This window comes from Diplotaxodon limnothrissa, linkage group LG5 (assembly GCF_057381915.1).
Source record: "Diplotaxodon limnothrissa isolate DT_005_m linkage group LG5, D_limnothrissa_male_GT1.1, whole genome shotgun sequence".
Taxonomy (NCBI): domain Eukaryota; kingdom Metazoa; phylum Chordata; class Actinopteri; order Cichliformes; family Cichlidae; genus Diplotaxodon; species Diplotaxodon limnothrissa.
Window position 1 is genome coordinate 37,647,628 of NC_140600.1, and position 21,236 is coordinate 37,668,863.

At 41.1% G+C, this 21,236-nt stretch overlaps 1 protein-coding gene across 2 annotated transcripts in view; it reads left to right on the forward strand.

Moving 5' to 3' along the window:
• The window catches only part of kif5ab (kinesin family member 5A, b), a 77,966-nt gene that overhangs the window by 29,419 nt on the left and 27,311 nt on the right, over positions 1–21,236 (forward strand). For both annotated transcript variants that reach the window (XM_085354708.1, XM_085354710.1), the window contains exons 3-14: positions 1,063–1,136; positions 1,484–1,588; positions 1,987–2,035; positions 4,525–4,580; positions 5,124–5,211; positions 5,394–5,518; positions 6,832–6,936; positions 9,695–9,843; positions 12,344–12,492; positions 15,895–16,121; positions 18,817–18,885; positions 20,000–20,206. In XM_085354708.1, coding sequence (XP_085210834.1) covers positions 1,063–1,136; positions 1,484–1,588; positions 1,987–2,035; positions 4,525–4,580; positions 5,124–5,211; positions 5,394–5,518; positions 6,832–6,936; positions 9,695–9,843; positions 12,344–12,492; positions 15,895–16,121; positions 18,817–18,885; positions 20,000–20,206 — 1,403 coding nt within the window. The remainder of the gene's footprint in view (positions 1–1,062; positions 1,137–1,483; positions 1,589–1,986; positions 2,036–4,524; positions 4,581–5,123; positions 5,212–5,393; positions 5,519–6,831; positions 6,937–9,694; positions 9,844–12,343; positions 12,493–15,894; positions 16,122–18,816; positions 18,886–19,999; positions 20,207–21,236) is intronic.

The following is a 21,236-nucleotide window of genomic DNA, read 5'->3' on the forward strand; positions in this document are numbered from 1 at the left end:
AGAACTGAGAATAGAAAACCTAACAGTTTAAAACAGTGTTTAGAGCAGTGTAAAGCCTGGCACACAGACACTAATGTCCACATGAAAAACGAAGTAAAAATACTAAACTATATGTCACAAACCAGTCGTGTGGTCATGTGAGCATAAAGGTGATGCACATAGTGACGCCAATTAAGAATTTGAATTAATTAGGCCTTTATGTCTTTCAGACATGTAATTGGTTTGTGTCATCTGGATTCATTAGATAAATAAAGATGGATATTATCTGCATAGCACTGAAAATATATGCAGTTTTTTTGCCTAAGGGAACTCCATGATAAACTTTTGTAAGGGAAGAAAAGGCCTCATTTACGTGAACAAATTAGAATCGATTGATGAGATTCAAACCCCTGCACTTTATTTTCAAGTGCACTGAGGTCTAACAGGACACAGAGATGAGTCCACTGTCAGCGGTCGTAGGAAGTGCCTCTGACAGTGTGACATTGTAACTAGTAACTAGTGCTGTTGATGAATTCTGAAACCTAATTGAACCTTTTCAGATAGATCATTCATCTGCAAATGGCCATGCAGCTGTTTGCAGGTGCTCTTTTAAGAATTTTTAATATAAGAAGCGGTGACCCAAAAACGCAGATGAGTGACTTAGGGGATGGGGGGAGGGGCACAAAAGCTGAGCTCCACAGCTTTTATAGGGCACTGGCACACTGGGCCCAGGTGTTCCCGATGTTGCTGACAATGAACAAACCGTGGTAGCGGGCAGGGTGAATGGACCTGGGGTGGAGAGGGTCCTCACAATACAGCTCCCTTTCTTTGTGTACAACAGTATACACTTCCAACCACCAGTAGATTACTTTGGCACTGAGGATTTGAAGGGTAAGCCAGGCATAACAGGCTGCTATCATTTTTTGGTTTCCACATATGTGACTCAGGATAGAAATTTATATCTGTTTATATTTTTGCACCTGTTCTCTCCTGCCATTCTTTATTTTCACACTCTTTACCTATTTTCTTTTCCCCCCTTGCGTCCTTCTCTAACGTGCTTTTGTTTCTTCTTCCTCGCTTCAGATGTACTGGGAGGATACAATGGGACTATCTTTGCCTATGGGCAGACTTCCTCAGGAAAGACACACACCATGGAGGTACAGTGCTGCTAAAAAATTCAAAAGGTAGCCCTCGCAATGTGGCACGTGCGAGCACAGAGATACACGCACATTTTCCTCCTTTTTAAACACCGTCTCCTCCTCTGCCTGTCCTGACTTTATGTCTGCCTCCGTCATGGCCATCATTCTCTATCTTTCTTTCTCAGCCTCATGTGGAAACTAACCTTCTTTACAACTCTCTGTGGGAAACAACCCTGTTCGCTTTCAAGTCAAAAGCCTCGCTGCTCTCCTTTCTTTTACTGTTCTATCGACTTTATTCATCCCAGGGTCTGCATTTATCCTGCTCTTCACTTACATGTCTCTGTCTCATTTCAATCCTCCTTTAGGGGAACCTTCATGATCACCAGGGAATGGGGATAATACCGCGGATTGCTGAGGACATTTTTGAACATATATTTGCCATGGATGAGAATCTTGAATTCCACATAAAGGTTGGTGTGGATTCTGACGTTTGTGTGTTCAAGTTTGCATTTTTACCACCTTCTTCTTCTTTCTTTCTTTTTTTTTTATGTTTGCTGTTAGATGGAATATATTCAGTAGAAATACAACTTGAAGCTCTGATGTAATCCTCACATGGATGGGTTGAGTGGAATCAGCCAAGCATCAATAAATCATGATAAATAAACCATGATCATCCCACAGCATTTTCCCTTTTACATCACGGTCTTATAATAGAGGATAATACCTCATCAGAGCCACAGCAGATTATTGCAGCATTTTGTATTTGCACAGTGAGCACCTATCATCCTCCTCATTTATCTGCATTGAATTCTCTTTCTGTGTCCCTGGTAAAATATTTGCTATCAAATGTTTTTTGTCTTTGCTGCAGGTCTCCTACTTTGAGATCTACATGGATAAAATCCGGGACCTGCTGGATGGTATATAACTGAAATACAGCTCAATTTTGTTAATGCTTCGTAGTTTTCTGTGTCACAACACAGATTTAAAAGCTGTCTGCTCACACACAGATGAATCATGTTTAACCGTTGACATTTTAAGACCTTATTACTTAAAGTGTTTGAACCCTATGCAAACTGACAGGCACATCTATAGCGATGAGCCACAGCATTAAATTTACTTGCCTCTTTCTGAATGAGATGGATATGTGACCTCTGAGGGTGTCCTGCAGCGTGTGGCACTGGGATACAAGCAGAAGAACTTTCAGGCCCTCTGGGCTGGTCGACCTCAGTGGTTGGGACTTATTCCAATGCATCCTGCAGCTGCTTGATCGGATTGGGATTTGGGGAGCTTGGGAGCTGGTCAATACCATGGGCTCTTTATTATGTTCCTCCAGCCATTTCTAAGCAGTTCTTGTTGTAAGCTGTGGAAATGTGGTGGTGGTAAATTGGTGTGAGACAACGATTAGTTGGGTGGTATTTATCAAAGCAATAATAAAGTGAATCTCAGGAACCAAGGTGTCCTAAATTATCAAGGAGATAATCTGTGCCAGGGTTTTTAATCTTATGGCTAATCACTTTATATTTATGTTTAAGATATTATTCGGTTGTTGTCTCCCATAGGAGAAAATCATCCTGGGACAGGCAACTACTGCATCACGGAAACAGACAAAAAGAAAATATTACAACAAAAACCCTTAATGGGCACATTTTTTAGTAAATACAGATGTAATTATAATAAATACCAGTAGAAAAATAATAATAAAAGAGTTACCTCAAAGGCTCCCAACTTCTCTCTGTCCTACACAGTAAAAAAAGAAAGAAAAACAGAAAATATTCTGTGACTTTTCTGCCTGTATTATCATTTTTATTATCTTTTTTGAGTGAATTAATAAGGGAAATTTTTGAGAAGCTAAAAAAAGAAGGCAACTGGACTTCTTTCGGTTTGTGATGTGTTTTCTGTGTTTTTTTTTTTTCAGAGTACTTGAGTTTTTCATTACTCAGTTTAACTGAGTGAGGGTCCACTGAGTGCTTATAGCACAAAGTGACCCTAGATCTCCTAACAGAGGTCAGCTAAAATCCTGTTAGCTGAACAGTGGACCGTATTAAAAATGTCTTGGGGAGTGAGGAGAGTTGTACCCGTGATTTCTCCTGATGTTTTAACTACATAAAAATGTTGAGGTTTACACTTACAGTCTTAGGTTTCAAAACCAGCTGATAATGCTACAACATAAGATGGACTTTGCAGTACTAATGCTGCAAACACTAAATGGCAATGGCAAATGGCCTGCATTTGTATAGCGCTTTTCTAGTCCATAGGACCCCAAAGCGCTTTACACTACATTCAGTCATTCACCCATTCACACACACATTCACACACTGGCGATAGCAAGCTACATTGTAGCCACAGCTGCCCTGGGGCGCACTAAAAACTTGGATTCTGTGGAGAACATGAAGACGCTGATGGATTCTCACACAAACACACGTTGGTGCTGTTTGAGTTGACACTTTTATAAATATAAGCTGTGAAGCTATCGAGAAAAAGAAGTGTGCTTTTAAATTATTCCGCTCTTGTGAAAGGAACATTTATTATCACGCCCTCCCCTCCTCGCTTTTCATGGCCTTTTAATTTAAAAAAGCGTAAAATTAAACTGATCTGTGAAGTTAAATTGAAAAAGTAAACAACCTCACTGGCTTCCTTTGTATCTTCGCTTTGTTCTATTTTCTGTATACACCCAGAGTCAACTCAGCATTTCGGCTCATAGTCTTATCACCCATATACAACCCGTGTAAAATGATGGAGAGGCCAGGATAGAGGGGTGTGATTACATCTTTAATGGAGCCAGAGACAGTGGTGAAAGCCTCCATCTGTATGCAGGGGAGTCCACAGTGCCTGTGGAACATTTAGGCTCTGAACAAAAAGAGTCAACAACAAGCCAGATGAATGGAGGCAGGAGAATAACAACCTATGGGGGGAAATGGCTGTAGGATGAAACCACACAAGCACACACTAACAGTCTCAAGGGAGAAAACGGCCTCCACAATCTGGTGAAATTTAATTACCGACATGATAAGACTTTCAAATGTGCAGTGACTAATGCAGGAATTTGGGCCAGTAAGTGCCCTTGCCAAAAATTGGTATTTTGTTCATTGACACTATCAGAGGCACGTGCTTAACCTCTCACTTTGACTTTATGCAAAAAATAAGGCTTCAGTTCTTTTGAAAATATTCATAGCCAGGCCCTCGAGTATTTTTTCACGCTGCACACAGTGGATAGAGGCTGACTCACAAATATGAAGGGAACATAGTCAGGTCTCATTATAGTTGTGCTGAAAGGAAGAACACTTCCATGCAGATGCTTATTTGCACAAACACACACATGGGCAAACATTTACACTCATGAACACACACGCTCAATCCTCTAGGTAATAAAAAAAATGACATCTTCCATTTTTTTCTCCTAACACAGTGACAAAGACGAATCTGTCAGTGCACGAAGACAAACACAGAGTTCCTTATGTGAAGGTGAGTCACCTACAGACGCGATTCAGTTTGCATTTTTCTCTATTATAAAGATGCTGTTTTTGTTGTTTATGAGTATAAGAATAGATCAGCGTGAGAAGATTGACATGTCTGAGACTGACAGCCAGTAGCTTGCTAGTTTTCTCAGTTCTGGCTTAATAAAATGATAAGAAAATAAAGTTATCTGCACGCCTAGGGCTCTATAATGCATCATCACACCTAACTTTACTGTGTTTGTGGAAATGACTGCGCTCTGGTTGATCTCGCTCAAAACCTGGAGGCTGTCAACATGGCAAACCCTCAAAAAAAGAGGGAAAAACAGACAAATAGAATTTTTATGTAGGTACAGAGGAACAACACTGACTCTTTCTACTGTTTCCTGACATGATTGAGAGTGTTATCGATGTTCTCATCTAAGCTGTCTTAGTCCAAGTTAAAGAAACCACAATTATTAATTCTGGCTCTGCACTCATGATGATCTGTTGTATGTTTAGCTAATATTTGTGCATATTACTGAACGTATATTTGATTTCCTGCTTCACTAAGGGCTGCACTGAGCGCTTTGTCACAAGTCCCGAGGAGGTGATGGATGTGATAGATGAGGGGAAGGCCAACCGTCACGTTGCTGTCACCAGTGAGTCACACTGTTGATCTTCCTGATGTTGTGACACTCACTCCGTCAGACACTTTATGTCAGACTTTTTTTCCCCCTTCAAAGTTTCAAGATTAATGTGCAAAGGGGAGAAATGCATGGCGAGGTATGAAGTGAAGACTTGAACTTGAACTAAATTGAGTGAACTTTTGTTTGTTCTTTAGACATGAATGAGCATAGTTCCCGCAGTCACAGCATCTTCCTCATTAACATCAAACAAGAAAACGTGGAGACTGAGCAGAAGCTGAGTGGGAAGTTATATCTGGTTGACCTAGCTGGCAGTGAGAAGGTAGGAAGAATGGGGATTTTTCTTTCAAAAACATTAAAAGGAGGGATATAAACTCCAGACGTTTGCTGTTGACAGGGGTTTGAAACACTGGGGGCTTTGAAATGGTGTTTTCAGACATCAAAGAAGCAGATAAACAATGCATTAAAGCAACTAAACCTGAATCTTTATTGCTTTGGATTGCTCTGATTTTTAAAAATTCCACTTTATAAAAAAATTCAGAGGCCGAGAGCTGATTCCTAATCTGTAGGGTTGTTTCAGTCTGTCGCAGATGCATTATCAGGGTTACTGTTTATTCTGAAAAATAACAAGTGCTAAATGGAGCTTTCAGACAAGATAAACATCAAACTGATGGGAACCAAAGAACAACAAATTCATTCCACTTTTAAAGGTCTTCTAGGTGAAATCTGAGTCAGCTCAGCCCCATCACACCATCTATAAAACAATCTATCACTGGGACATAGTTCAAACGCTGGAAAGCAAATAGAAAATACATTAGAGGCACCGCTAAACCTGGCCCTTGGCTCCTTGTGTTGATAGTATTGGTAGAAAACTTAGAGCGTTAGATTGCAGTAGAGTCTGGATAGATGTTGATGTCTGTGGTTTGTAGCTGATAAGTGCTGATAGTGCATCTGTAAGTTGTCTTGGTCCTCCCTGGGGCTCAATAAGTAAAAGGTTCTACTCCAGCAGCTTTTTAGGCTTTGGTACAAAACGTTATTGACTGGGCTGAACAGGAGCCTGACGTATGGTCCACAGAAGGCTTTGATAGGACGACTTGCTCTCCTCTGTAATTAAGCTCCTCATTATTTTGCCGTAAATAATTGCATCCCATGGCGATTATGACAGAATAACGTGTGCCTTTCCTTTCAAAGTGTGGAAATCGTCTGGGCTTGTCAGTGTTCCTGTCTGTTAGCAATTAGCTGTGCATGCACAAATTCTTCATTCTGATGCTGTGGAAGTGCTTTTTATTGCAGTTTTATTGCAAGACAGATTTCTAATAATTATTTCTGTGTATTTCTTTAAAATAACAGTTACATTTAAACAAATTTACTCATATTTGATTTTTTTTTATTATTGCAAATTTGATTTTCTACAGTTTGTGGAGCTGCATGCTGCCATTTGACATTTTTGCCATGCAAAATGTCAATTATTGCAACAATTCACTGAAACAAATTAACTGAAAATGCACAGAGTGAACCCTCTCACTGCTAAATTACACCACAGTGTCAGTGCCACCAGGAAAATAAACATAATTTCCCTGCTGATAATGTTCTTTACGGACTAATTCCTCCTGTCTGCGGGTGTATGTGTGTCAGGTCAGTAAGACAGGCGCCGAGGGAGCGGTGCTGGATGAGGCTAAGAACATCAACAAGTCTCTGTCGGCCCTGGGGAACGTCATCTCAGCGCTGGCTGAAGGAACGGTACGGTGGAGATTTGTTCCGAGGTCTATCATTAGCTTCATGTTGTTTAAACATTTTTTCCCCCAAACCTGGGTTCAGGCTGCAATTAGCTGAAAGTATTAGATTAAAACAACCTAAATTTCACAAATTAGGTAATTAGTTTAGTAGCTAGTCAAGGCCAAATTACACACTACAATAAATCTGCTGTGTGTATCTGAAGATAGCTCTACAGGGTGGGCCATTTATATGGATACACCGTAATAACATGGGAATGGTTGGTGATATTAAAGTCCTGTTTGTGGCACATTAGTATATGTGAGGGGGCAAACTCCTCAAGATGGGCGGTGACCATGGTGGCCATTTAGAAGTCGGCCATCTTGGATACAACTTTTGTTTTTTCAATAGGAAGAGGGCCATGTGACACATCAAACTTATTGGTAATGTCACAAGAAAAACAATGGTGTGCTTGGTTTCAACGTAACTTTATTCTTTCATGAGTTATTTACAAGTTTGCCTTTGTTCACAGCCATTGACATGTCGAAGAGGTTAACACGTGAGGAGCAGATCGAAATTGTGTTGATATCTGGTGAACGCAGTAACCGGGTCATTGCAGCAGATTTCAATGCAAGACACCCTACGAGACCACCCATCTCCCATGCCGCAGTTAGCAAACTGCTTGCTAAGTTTCGTGAAACTGGTTCAGTGTTGGATTTGCCAAAATGTGGACGCAAGAAAACTGTCACTAATGAAGAAACATCAGTGGCTGTCCTAGCTTCATTCAGCAACACAGCGTAGCACTCGCCGCATGTCCCTGGAGAGTGGCATTAGTCGAACATCCCTTCGGTGGATATTAGCTACTCACAAATGGCACCCTTACAAACTCCAGCTACTGCAGCATCTCAGCGAGGATGACCCAGATCGGCGTACAGAATTTGCAGAATGGGCAAAACAAAAATTGGAACAGGACCCTCAGTTCACGCAGAAGATTTTGTTCAGTGATGAGGCAAACTTTTATGTGAATGGTGAAGTTAACAAACAAAATAACAGCTATTGGTCTGACACTAACCCACATTGGATGGATCCCTTCAAGACTGTTGGAACAACAAAAGCGATGGTTTGGTGTGGTATATGGGGCACAACGATAGTGGGTCCATTCTTCATCAAAGGAAACCTCAAGGCCACTGAATATTTGAAATTGCTACATGATGATGTGTTTCCTCTTTATGCACTGAAGCTGGCACATTCCCTAAGTTTTTCCAGCAAGATGGTGCACCACCACATTATGGGTGCCAGGTCCGAGCATTCCTAGATGAACAGTTTCCTGGAAAGTGGATTGGTCGTCGTGGGCCAGTTGAATGGCCCCCAAGGTCTCCCGATCTGACCCCCTTAGACTTTTATCTTTGGGGTCATCTGAAGCTAATTGTCTATGGTGTGAAGATACGAGATGTGCAGCACCTGAAACTACGGATACTGGAGCCTGTGCTGGCATTTCTCCTGCGGTGTTGCTATCAGTGTGTGAAGAGTGGGAGAAGAGGGTTGCATTGACAATCCAACACAATGGGCAGCACACTGAACACATTTTATAAGTGGTCAGAAACTTGTAAATAACTCATGAAAGAATAAAGTTACGTTGAAACCAAGCACACCATTGTTTTTCTTGTGACATTACCAATAAGTTTGATGTGTCACATGGCCCTCTTCCTATTGAAAAAACAAAAGTTGTAGCCAAGATGGCCGACTTCTAAATGGCCACCATGGTCACCGCCCATCTTGAGGAGTTTGCCCCTCACATATACTAATGTGCCACAAACAGGACTTTAATATCACCAACCATTCCCATGTTATTATGGTGTATCCATATAAATGGCCCACCCTGTACATCCAATATAAAGGAATAGCACGCTTTGACATTTTAGGAAAAGCATTAGTTAGATTAGCAGTTTTGTATTCATACTGCAAATACTATCAGCATCTGGCTAGCTAAGCTTGAGATTAAAACTAGGAACAAGCTGATATGGCTATGTCCAAATGGGTCATAAGCACAAGTTTTAGCGAAACCTATGTATTTATTATTATTGTGTCACTGCCACATTCTACTTTTTAAAGTACTCCCAAACCCCAGCTGTGTAACATGTGAGATGCAGTTACACTGAAGTATTTGACGCTGGAAATCACAGCAGTGCACCTTGAATGAAATCCACACTGTTGTCTTGCAGCTGGGTTGGATGAATGCTTGTAGAAACATGCTAGCTTGTTAGCAGATATCCGTCCCTCCTCACCCATAATTCCCACCGCTGCTACAGCTGGTAATACAATCCAGTCTACCCACTCCTTTAAAGCTCTGTCGTTATAATTAAAAAAACTCCCCGTCTTGTGTTATTATACGCCTCTGAAGGCTTTAAAGAAACAAGCTGAAAAGGCTTAGGGAACTCTTGGTAAACTTAAAGGAAAGGCTCTCAGGCTGTAAATGCCTCAGAAATCTGTTAGAAATGCTGCTGCTATTCAGTCTTCTGAGCAAGGACAAAGTCTTTTTGAAAACATTTCAAGTGTTAAAAAGGTTATACTGTCAATTATCTACCAGAGAGAGAGAGAAATCACCTTTTCCTTTGTTTTCTCCCGATGCAAACAACACATATTTTTAGTTTTTCAAAGACAGACGTCACGTCTGTCTTGCAGCAATTCAGTATTTCCTTCAGCTTTTCAATCCTCTCGTTTGTCTTTTTCACTGCCCGTTGCTATCTTTAATCCTCTTTCTTCGCTTCTTTTTATCTCTTTGTAGAAATCCCATGTGCCATACCGTGACAGTAAAATGACTCGCATCCTACAGGACTCGCTGGGCGGGAACTGCCGCACCACCATGTTTATCTGTTGCTCTCCCTCTAGCTACAACGATACAGAGACCAAATCCACCTTGATGTTTGGCCAACGGTAACGTTCTTCCATGCTAAGTAGCCATGAACGTCTGCGCTGCGAAACACAGCACACATTTGCGTCTCTCTCAGCTGCAGTCGCGGGGATGTTTTTGCTGAAATGTGCTCACCTCAGATATGCTGTTCACATATTACTTCCTCTAACTTTTCCTTTGACGAAGTTGCTTTAGAAGCAGGCTATTTTTTTGTAGTTTGGGTCTTGTTTGTTCAAAATCTGTTTTACCCCCCTCTTCAGATAGGTAAGCTGCATTCATGGAGTCTGATTTGGTTTGCTTGCCAGATTTCCTCTCTTTACTTGCTGTTGACTTAAAAAAAAAACCCACAGATTGAAAAGAAAGATCCTGAAAAGGCTTTTTTGTGGACATCCAGCCTTTCCCCCCTACCAATGAATTGAGACTGACATTGGAGTGTTGGTTGAAATAAATAATGTATTACAGAGCAAAGGCAGTTAGAGAATTCACAATGGATGTTTGAATGTAAAGATTTGGTCTCTTTTCTCTTTTGTCAGAAGCACTAGCTGTACAGTGCCAACAATTATCTATTTTAAAGATTAATAGAATGTATAAGAAATACTGTAAAACGACATTAAATACATCTGCCCTGTAGAATTCAGCATATTTTCTCAGAAAAGCCTTTGAATGGACATAAAAGTCAACAGTATTAGGTCTGCAATCCTAGCTTAAGCTCATTATTGTTGTTATTGTTGTTTCATTCATTATTAAAAGTACAGGTTTTATGGGTGGACTGTGTATTTATGCAGAGCATAAATAAGTCATGACCACTTTGTTCAGCATTCAGAACATATGCCACCTGATGTTTGATTTTCAGCATTTCCCTATCCAAACAACATGTTATCTATATTCTGATGTGATGAGACTCTGGATAACACCGTTTGTCTGACTAATGTCAGGGAATAATTGAATACAGACAGTGTTTTCTCACTGAAGTGTGAAATGAAGGGAAAGCCACTGAGTGCTGCAGGTGTTTCAGTGTAACTGTTTCAGCTGTAAAACCACATATTTTTGTTGTATGGCACTGTGCAAAAGTCTTGAACCACCCTCTCATTTCTTCATATTTTCCTTCCAAGGAGCCAGACTTTCAGCATTTTTGTAAAAGTGATCTTGAACAATAGTTCTCTGGGTTTTCTGAAGGTCTTTCAAAGTTTTTCTTGGACATTTCCTATTTTTTAATCCAGTCCTTGAACTCGGTCATTTTCAGGGGAATGTTTTTTTAAGGGTTTTCCTTTTTTTTTTTTTTTCAAGTGAAGTAAAAAAAGGAAATAGTAGGTCAAAAAAACCACCTACAGCAGATGACCAGTATCCAAAAGTAATGTCCTCAAGAAATGGGGAGGAAAAAAACTAGCAAAGATCTGACACAGGGCCTGAGAGAAGCATCTGGCCCTTCAGTTGATCTGTCCACTCTTCACCAAAACCTCATCAAAATAGTGTTAGTGTAAGGGCAGCTGTCATTTCTAAGGAAAGGAAACAGGGGGAAGAGGCTGATGTATGCCAAATTACAAAGAGCTGGACTAAAAACCAGTGGCAACAGGTCTAAAGGAGTGTTTTTTATGTATGTCAGTATTTCCAGTGGAGTGAGGTACAACAGTGAGTATCTACAGACATCTGTAAACACTCTGTCATGTGTTGGAGGTTAATTTCAGCGAGTGGTGTAGAGGATCTTACCGGTATTGATTAAATTATGAATGCAGAAAAGTGCCATCAGATTTTGATCCACCATGCAGTGCCACCTGGAAAGCATCTGATTAGCAGCACCTTCATTTTTCAGCATGGCAATGATTCCAAACACACTGCCAGTGCAGTACAAGTATACCTGTGGAAAACTATCAGTCATGGACTGGCCTCCCCAGAGCCCGGACCTCAACATTACTGAAGCAATGTGGGATCATCTCGGCAGAGAATGGAACAAAAAGCAGAAACATCCAAAGTAGAGCTTTGGGATGTCCTTCAAAAAGCCCGGAGAACTATTTCTGAAGACTACTTGAAGGAATTACGAGAGCTGCCTCGAAGACGTCAAAGCAAATACTGACCTTCAAGTTCATTAATTAAACAAACATAATTGTTTGTTTGCAGTGATTATGTTTCAGTCACTACAAAAACAAAATCTAAAGCAAGACTTTTTTGTGAATTATTTATCCTCCCATAAATACTCTACCTTATATGATAAGTGCTGTATATTTGATGTGAATATGCTTCAGGGGGGTTGATACATTTTTATATTTTAAATTCCTTCCTCTTCATCATATCCCTTTTAACCAAAGTTGGAAGAAACCCAATTTGCATACCAGTTAATGAGATGGAAACATATTTTCATCAAGCAGCTGCGACTGGAAACTGTTTTGACAGTTTCTCTGTTCTCTTCTGTTGTCTTGCACTTTCCTTTTTCCTCTCTCTCTTATCTATATATTTTCCTCTTACCCTCCCCTCATACTGTTTCCTTTCCTTTCTGTCTTCCCTCCCTCACTGTATCCCTCCAATTAGAGCCAAGACCATTAGGAATACTGTATCAGTGAACCTGGAGCTCACAGCAGAGCAGTGGAAGAAGAAGTATGAAAAGGAGAAGGAAAAGAACAGGTCAATGAAGGAAACTATTCAAAGACTCGAGGCAGAGCTGAATTGCTGGAGGAATGGTAATACTTGCACTGATATAAAAAACACTTAACATCATCTTCCCTCAAGAGACGGTAAAAATAGTTGCCTGTGCATTTTGAGTTTATCAGTGAGAACCATGAAATGCATATATTTTCAACTGCGCTAATGCCAGGGACTGTGTGGGGATGTTTGCTGGTTGAGCCTCTTTGTTCGAGACTAGTGAACGGATTGCACTGAACATGTTCATGGTCTCAAGAGAATTAATTCCTTTCCCACTAATATCAGTTGCAGTTTGTGTTTAGTTCTAATTAGCAAATGTTAGTATTATAAAAGGTGAAAATAGGATGGTAGAAATGTAATAAAACATGCAAAGCGCCAGCGCGGTGAGCATTTAGCTCAAAGCATCACAGAACTGCAAGCGTGGCTGCAGACGTCTTAAATTACTCCTATAAAAGAAACAAAAAGAGTGAAAATTGAGTGCTGGTTTAAGCAAATGATTGTAGATCTTGATCTTTAATCTTTTTTTTAAAAGATTAACTGCCTGCCATACAGTAAAAAGAACGATGCTGTTAAAAGATGAAAAGCTTGTGCTCGAGAGAGATGATACTCCGGCCCAGAAAACACTACTTTTCTGAAAAGAAGAGCCACTGCAGTGCATGTCCTTATCCCAGTCCCTTTTCATGCATGGAGGAGTATTCACTGACAGGAATGAAAATTTCACCAGCCCGCAGGCTTTATTTTGCAGTCTACGCAAGTGCAGATTTAACCTCATTTGATATCATCTGAATACCTGCCAGGGCAGATATGGGACAAGGGGAGCCAAACAAACGTGCTGGACTTGTGCCCAAAACGCTTAAAAATCCCTCCTTGGTTATTTTTATTCCATATTATTCAGAATTTTACACTTTGCATAATTGGATTCCCCCTGCACTGTATTGAAGGCAAGACATGATTCAGGCCTTATGATTTATGAAACCTTATGCATTAGTAATCTTCACAGAAGCGAGAGCTAATCACATCTATAGAAAAGTCATAACTTACACTGGTCTTCTCACATGTCACGCACTCACTCATAACTGTTTCAGTTTGCAGACAAAAAAACACAAGTATACGAAGCATCGTAGGCACACGCTTTTCCTGTTAATTACACTTGCACATGCGTCTCTTTTGTTAGACGAGGTCTTTTCAAATGTCAGCGCTCTCAGTGCTAGCGATCGGTTGACATTCAACTTGTGTAATGAATCTTTTCCGATGTTTTTCTCCTAAAGATCATTCCCTCGGAGCCTGACCTGAATTTTAAAAATGTTGCAACAAGGATTTATCGATCACCTCTTAGTGAAAATAATTTCTTTCATTCCTTCACCCCATTCTCCTTCACACACATAATCTTTTCCTCGACTGTCTTCCAGTCTCCCACGCAATTCAGTGCTTTTAATTTCCTAATTAATCATTTTGACAACATCGTCGCGTTCACTCCCCCCTCACTGCCCCCCATGTTGTTACCCACCTCAGGGCAGGAGCTCCTTGAGAAAGATGCTATTGACCTCCATCTTGTCCCGCATGCCCACAGACAGGAACGCTTGTCTCACACAATAAATTTCATTCAATTGCAGAGCAGGAACTCCTGTGGTGTGCAGTAGAGAGACACACACATGCAGGTCTTTGTCACATTTAATTTTGTGGCTACTTTTATTGATTAGTACACCGTCAAGTCAACAGGTGGAGCTCAAAGTGTCAGCTGGGTACATTGTGAGATTACTTTGAGCATATTAGAGTTAGAATCACTCCAGTTCTTTATTTAATCACTCCTCTACTTTAGAGCTACCTATCGTGCTTTTAATTAGTCAGATGAGTGCTGTAGTGAAGCCTTGCAGAGGCAGACGTAGTTAGCTTCTGAAATCAGTCAGCAGTAACAAAGTCTCTTCTTTCAACTGCATCAAGATGTTTACACATACATGTCGGAGAAAAGTGGTCACTGCAACACAGAATCTGCAATCTAGTTCAAAAGGAACTCATTCTTTCTTAATTTATGTCTGTTTTTTAACCCTAAAAAATACAAGCACTGGACACTTTACTAGGTACACCCCTCCCCTTTTGCCTTGAGATGACTTAATTATTCATTGCATAGATTCTACAAGTTGCTCGAATCATTCATCAAAGGTTTTGGTCCATATTGACATGATGTCGTCACACACTTGGTGCAGGTTTGGCAGCTGCACATACATGATGTGAATCTCTCGTTCCACTACCTCTTAAAGGTGCTCTGTCGGATCGAGATCTGGCAAATGTGGAGGTCAATTGAGCATAGTGAACTCATTGTGATGTCCAAGAAGTCAGTTTGTGACACGGTACATTATTCTGCTGGAAGCATCCATCAGATGATCGATGCACCGTGGTCATAAAGGGTCAGCAACAATACTCAGGTAGGCTCTGAATGATGCTCAATTTGTAGTAGGCGAAAAATATCCGACCATATCACCACGACCAGCCTGAACTGTTGATACAAGACAGGATGGATTCATGCCTTCATGTTGTTTCCACCATTTCTGACCCTACCGTCTATCACGCTCGTCGGACTGCCAATGTTTTTCCAATCTTCTACTTAAGCCTGTGTAAACTGTAACCTCGGTTTCCTGCAGTGGTGTGGTCTTCTGCTGCTGTAGCTCATCTGCTTCGAGGTTCAAATGCTCTTCTGCATAGTCTGGGATGCATGGGTGCATTTCCACATAGAGAACCTCTGCTTTCTTATTTTTCAGACCATCCAATGTGGGATGGAAAAATGCACTCTGAAAACACCCAGATTAGCCTGTTTGGCACCGACAACTCTACGCTGAGATGCTGCTGTGTGATTGGCTGACTGAAAAACTGTGACAAAAAGCAGTTAAACAGGTGTACCTAACAAAGTGGACAGTGATTGTAATCACTGGACATACTTTACAGCTTTTCTGTCTTTCCATATAAAGTAAACTGTGTTCAGTAATTCATTATGTGACAGGATCATATCTAATAACATAAGAATCCCACTATTTGTTAAATGAACAGACTGAAGTCTTTCACCTAACCTTCTGCTCTCACTGTTTATAAAGACATGTCATAAACCTCTTAATACTTCCAATGGAGGGCACTAGGCTTGCAGGCAGACATTTTACCGTCCCCTCCACGAGGTGTAGAGTTTGCGTAATTATTTCTCTCACAAGCCAACTGACACTTTGATAATATGTCTGTTGTGTATATATTGTATTTTGCACTGCTGTTCAATCAGATTATATGGTAAAGAACACTCATTTTTGGCACACTGCATTGTGCTTAGGGGCACTTACTAAACTAAGGATTAACCTTCTAATCACATTTTATGCATTAATCCTTACAGTAGGATTTGCAGGAGAGATAAGAGCAGCACATTTTCAAAACCTGAGAAAAAAATCTTCCCTTGTGTATAGGTGAGGATGCTGCTGTGCCGGGGCAGCTGTGTGAAGGATCTGAGGATGCCCCCCTGGTTCTTCCAGAATCTGAGGAGTCAGTTCTTGACGTATGCAGCCCCTGCACTCCTTGCACCCCCTGCACCCCCTGCTCTATTGCCTCCTCCATTGTGGTTCATATCTCTGAGGAGGAGAGGCAAAAGTACGAGGAGGAGATTCGCAAGCTCTACAAACAGCTAGACGATAAGGTAATGAACGAACAGTGCACGAGGATGGTTTGTGCACGGACGTAGAGCTCCTCACACACCACGGCTGCGTTTTCTGTAATGTTATGCACACATTAATTCAAAGACTGTGTCATGCATACATTATTTATGTTAATGAGTTCAGGATCATACACATAGTAGTGAGTAATGTAGCAAACACAGAGGAAGTAGTAACTCTGAAAAGTGTTAAAGCTTTAAATTATTTAAGACTTCTGCGTACACACGCGGTTTTATAATGTGTCATTTTACTTTTTCATTACTAGATTTTTCCTTTAAATATGCAGAAGCATATACTGACATGTTTTCCTGTACATGCCCTGCTGTGTGAATGCACACACTGCCCTGTGTATTCATGTATCCCTGGGGATGCATATATTTTATTTTGTCTCTGCTGATGTGGTACAGTTATAACAGACCTGATGCATGATATTCTATATGTTAAATGTATTCGTGGATACAAATGTATACATAGCAGATACCTGGGATTTTTCTTTTATTGCACTCAGTCGCGGTGTACCTCGTATGTCCCATCATCTCGCATGGCGTGTGCGAGCTGCTGCAGATCACTATGTGACATATATATATTATTGTTTTTCTCTGGTAGCACTGACCCCGCAGCTTCTGTAGAGCCAAGCATTAAAAATCCTCCTCCTCTTCTTATGACCCCGGCTCTTTAACCTTTTGGTTTTTTGGTGTTATAGTTTTGCATTATTGATCTGAGTATTTTTGAGTGTTTAGTTTGTGTTATAACTTAGTGTTAGGTCTCATTTCCTGTTTTATTTTGATAGTTGCTTGCCTCTAGTGTATTGTGTTTAGTTTTACTTCTCTTTCTGTCTTTAACTATTGTCACCTGCACCTGCTGTGTCCACTTTCCTAATTGCCCAAAAAGTGCTGTCTTACCCTGAGTCTTTGTCTCAGCATCTGTTAATGTTCTCTGCTTGTCTTCAGATAGTTTTTAGAGTTTGTTTAGTCTCCCAGTGGATTTTGTGCTTTTCATTAGCTGGAAAAAAAATCCAGCATTGTCACGGTTCGGCATGGCAAACCGTGGGAGGTGTGGGGAAGGAGGACCCAGGCGCGGTGCTCTATGTACAAACAGTGCGTTTATTTACAGTGTATGGTACAAACAACAATAAATCCCCGTGCTTTCCCTGACTCCCGTGTCGTGTCTCTCCGTGAATAGTCCGTGTCTCAGTGCTCTCCGCTCCCGTGTCTCAGCACCCCTCGTGCTGTCTGGTGCTCCACACTTCTCCTGGGGGACACAATAGACGCAGCCGTCAGGACACATATAACCGCGGGCATACACACACTAACTCAGTTCAACTGGATGACTAACGTGGAGTCTCATGGAATGATCCCGCGTCGGTGGGAGCTCCAAGACTCTCCTAAGTAGCTCCCCCGACGAGCCCTGATCAGCGGCAGGTGTGTAGCTTCGGGTGTGGCCAGTCCCCTAGCAGGGCCACACCCACCAGGCCTGAAGGCACCTGTAAACCAGTGTACATACACACCTGCACCCATATACACACACACACACACACTCACATCTACAAGCATGGAGAAGAGCAGCAGCAACACCAAAAATACATATAATATCACCAGTCCATGACTGCCCAGGGATCCTGGGTCGCACAGACCCAGGGCCCTGACAAGCATGGTTTTGTTCTCCATCTCTGCATTTTGGTCTGCAAAGCACGATGTTTTCTTTAGATTATCAAACACCTGAAGAATCACAGATTACAGTATTAGTAGTTTCTACTGTTACCATTGGTAACATATTGGTAACATATGTAGTGTAACTAATACTGTCCTCCAGGATCTTGTTTCTGTGGCAAACAGCTTATATCTACAGTGTGTTTGTGTCTTTGTTGGACTTATTTTCTGGCTGCTAACAACAACCTGCTCAGGAGGAGAGCTCACCTCCTTGTTAGAGGGGAAGCTGTGGAGCCTCCGACCACAGTCAAACACCTTGGACTGCATATGTCCAATAACCTTACATGAACTACAAGTACTGCAGTATTATTAAGAAAGCTCATCAATGGCTGTTTGTTATGAGGAGCCTGAAGGCTGGCCTTGGAGCTTGCATATGCTCATCTGACTCATAATCTGCACATATAAGATAAAGTAATTACACGTCTGGCTTGTAACCTAGATGGAGCCTTGTCTCTGATCTCTACTTTTCTTTGCAGGTGTCTGAAGGTATGCAGTGTTCTTAGAATTAAAACATGCTCATTACTTTAGCCCGTATTTTTTTCCAGTGAGACAGAAATCAGGGCTTTGGGGCATTTTTCTTATTTAATTACTTTTTTAAAAGAAGACACCTCACCACCTCTGGGAATTAGAGAGAATGAAAGTTTAAGGCACTTTGATGGTCATTTATATATGGGCACTGGTCTCACTCTGACTTTTTTTATGCTGATGAAGCCACTCTCTTTCTTTTGTCGGGTTACTGATCGATCATTTTGCCCATATAATTGCTGATGCCGTTCCCTTTTTGTCATAAATCAGGCCTTCGTTTTCTAAAATGTGCGCACAGTGGCAGATCCAGTTATGGTGAAAAAAAGATGTATGGGTATCCGGTCCAACATGCAGCTGTCGTCTATTGTAAGTTTAAAGCGTATAGTTGTGAATGGAAACTGAACACATAATACGACTGTGGGTGTGTGTGTCTTTCCCACTAAAGGATGACGAGATCAACCACCAGAGCCAGATGGTGGAGAAGCTGAAGGAGCAGATGCTCGACCAGGAGGAGGTAAAGGATCTTGGTTTTATTTCCTTTCATCAGTTTGGTTAAACAGCTCACGGTGGGCTGCAGTGTCTTTGAATGTGGAAATGAAAACTGCACTGTGAATAGAAGTCAGCTGTGAGACATTTATTATCCTGCCCGTGAGATTACTGACAGAAAAAATCCTTTCAGGTGCCAAAAAGCACTTGAAGAAATTAAACTGTCATTGTTTAATTGTGAGTGTATCACTGTTGCTGTGTTCTACATGCTAGTAGTGGTTTAATCTAGAATAGAATTAAGTGGCTGAACAGCGCAGAAAAGAATCGATGAAAAGACTGAAGAATGACTGAAGCTTGTTAAGTATTCGTTTTAGAAATTGCTCCCTAGCTTTTACACGGGGAACGATTGTTGTTTTTTTTGCTGACATGACTGAACACTGCTGCTGACAAATAAACATGCTCTCTAGGGATTTGATCTATAATTGTCACTTTATCACATAAATATCTGCTGCAAGTAAGTAAATCAGTACTTGTAGGAAGAACAGCAATTAAAAGACTCCATTAAAACCCAATTAAGAGACGTATTTGCAGCGTGTTTTCATAGGAGAGGCTAAACTGTTGAGGAAGAGAACCTAAAAAAGGCTTTGCGATGAAAAGGACTTAATTCATTCAATCATTTCCCAAATGGTCCTGCTGCGGGTTGAACTGACACAGTCCTAACTACCCAACCGTGGTTTGTTTATAGTAACGCAAAGTTACATTCATTTATCTAAATAAAAGCCGTATGCTGCAGTGCAAATATGCCGGCACTCCAAGCGGAGAACATCTACATTTAATGGCTTCCATTCAGTGAAATGACCCACAGTGGGCTGCAGCAGTGCAGCAAACAGCATGGTGGCACAAAAGCCATCTCTCAATCTTTAAATTATTCTTTTGTACAGTTGCTTGAATATTGTGTGACAGGGTTTGTGCAGACATTTAGCTCTTTATGCCAGAAAACAGGATAACTCTGTTAAGACCCAGCAGCTCTGCTCTGTAAATAATGAAGCGAGCGCTCAGCAGGGAAGTTTCACCGTTCCACTTTTAAAATAGTTTTTTCTCTATTTACAGTTTGCAATAAGTCGAATGTCTTTGCCCCTCAGCTTCTCGCATCGTCCAGAGGTGACAGTGAGAAGGTGCAGTCGGAGCTCGGCAGGCTGCAGGCCGAGAATGAATCCGCAAAGGCCGAAGTAAAAGAGGTTCTTCAGGCCCTGGAGGAGCTGGCGGTCAACTATGACCAGAAAAGCTTAGAAGTCGAGGAGAAGAGCATGCAGAACAAGCTCCTGGCTGAGGAGCTTTCAAAGAAAATGGTGGGTCTGACTTCCAGGAAGCTTTTTGAATAAATCTTTTAGCAACAAAGTTCTGTGGCTAAAATAAAGAAATAGATCATGGACAGATGTTGTGCTTTGGTGTGTTTACAAGGAAGCAAACTGCAAAAAAAAAGTAGAAAAGGAACTCTCTGTAATAAAATCATTTCTTCATTTAAGCCTCCATCTTACAATATGCTGAGCTACTGGTTCAAAATGCAATTAGTGAGATAAGTAAAATTAAAGCTGCATGTAACGAAGATAAGGAGAAAATTCTGATGAATGGTGCCACCAGTGGTCATGGTGGCAGTGCGCCCCAGGGTGGCTGTGGCTACAACGTAGCTTGCCATCACCAGTGTGTGTGAATGTGTGTGTGAATGGGTGAATGACTGGATATGTAAAGCGCTTTGGGGTCCTTAGGGACTAGTAAAGCGCTATACAAACACAGGCCATTTACCATTTACCATGAAGATAACAAAGAAAAAGTGAAGTATTGGGATTTCTTTTGTTTTCTTTCTCTTTTTTTTGCTGGTTCAATGTCGTGCACTATGACTCTCCACAGAGAGCACAGCTCTGACTTTGCTTGATTAAATGTATTTTTCACAGAAAAGACATCCAGCCTTTCTGGATCGAGACCTTCCAGTGACTGTGTTTTCAGTAGTCATGGTCTGAAAAAGTCTTGCTTTTGTGTGATGGGAGCTTTCTGTTTTTACGTTTTTTTCTCTCTTCTCACTGGTTGGATGTGGGTGGGGTTCAGCCACACATAATGTCTCATATTTCTATGAACCCGTCAGATAGGTAGGCTATTTTTTGACTCTGAGTCAAACCACACCTACACAGTCCTGCTGAAGAAGCGACATTGACTGTTAAACTGCTAATAAATATACATAAAGTCAGAGAAGGAGAAACAACATTTGTAGCACATTAGCATCTCTTCATTGGATTCCTGTTAAACTGAACTACACTCTCGTACAAGGTCTTGAATAATCAGACACCATCTTATTTTAAAACCCTCATGGTACCATTTCACACC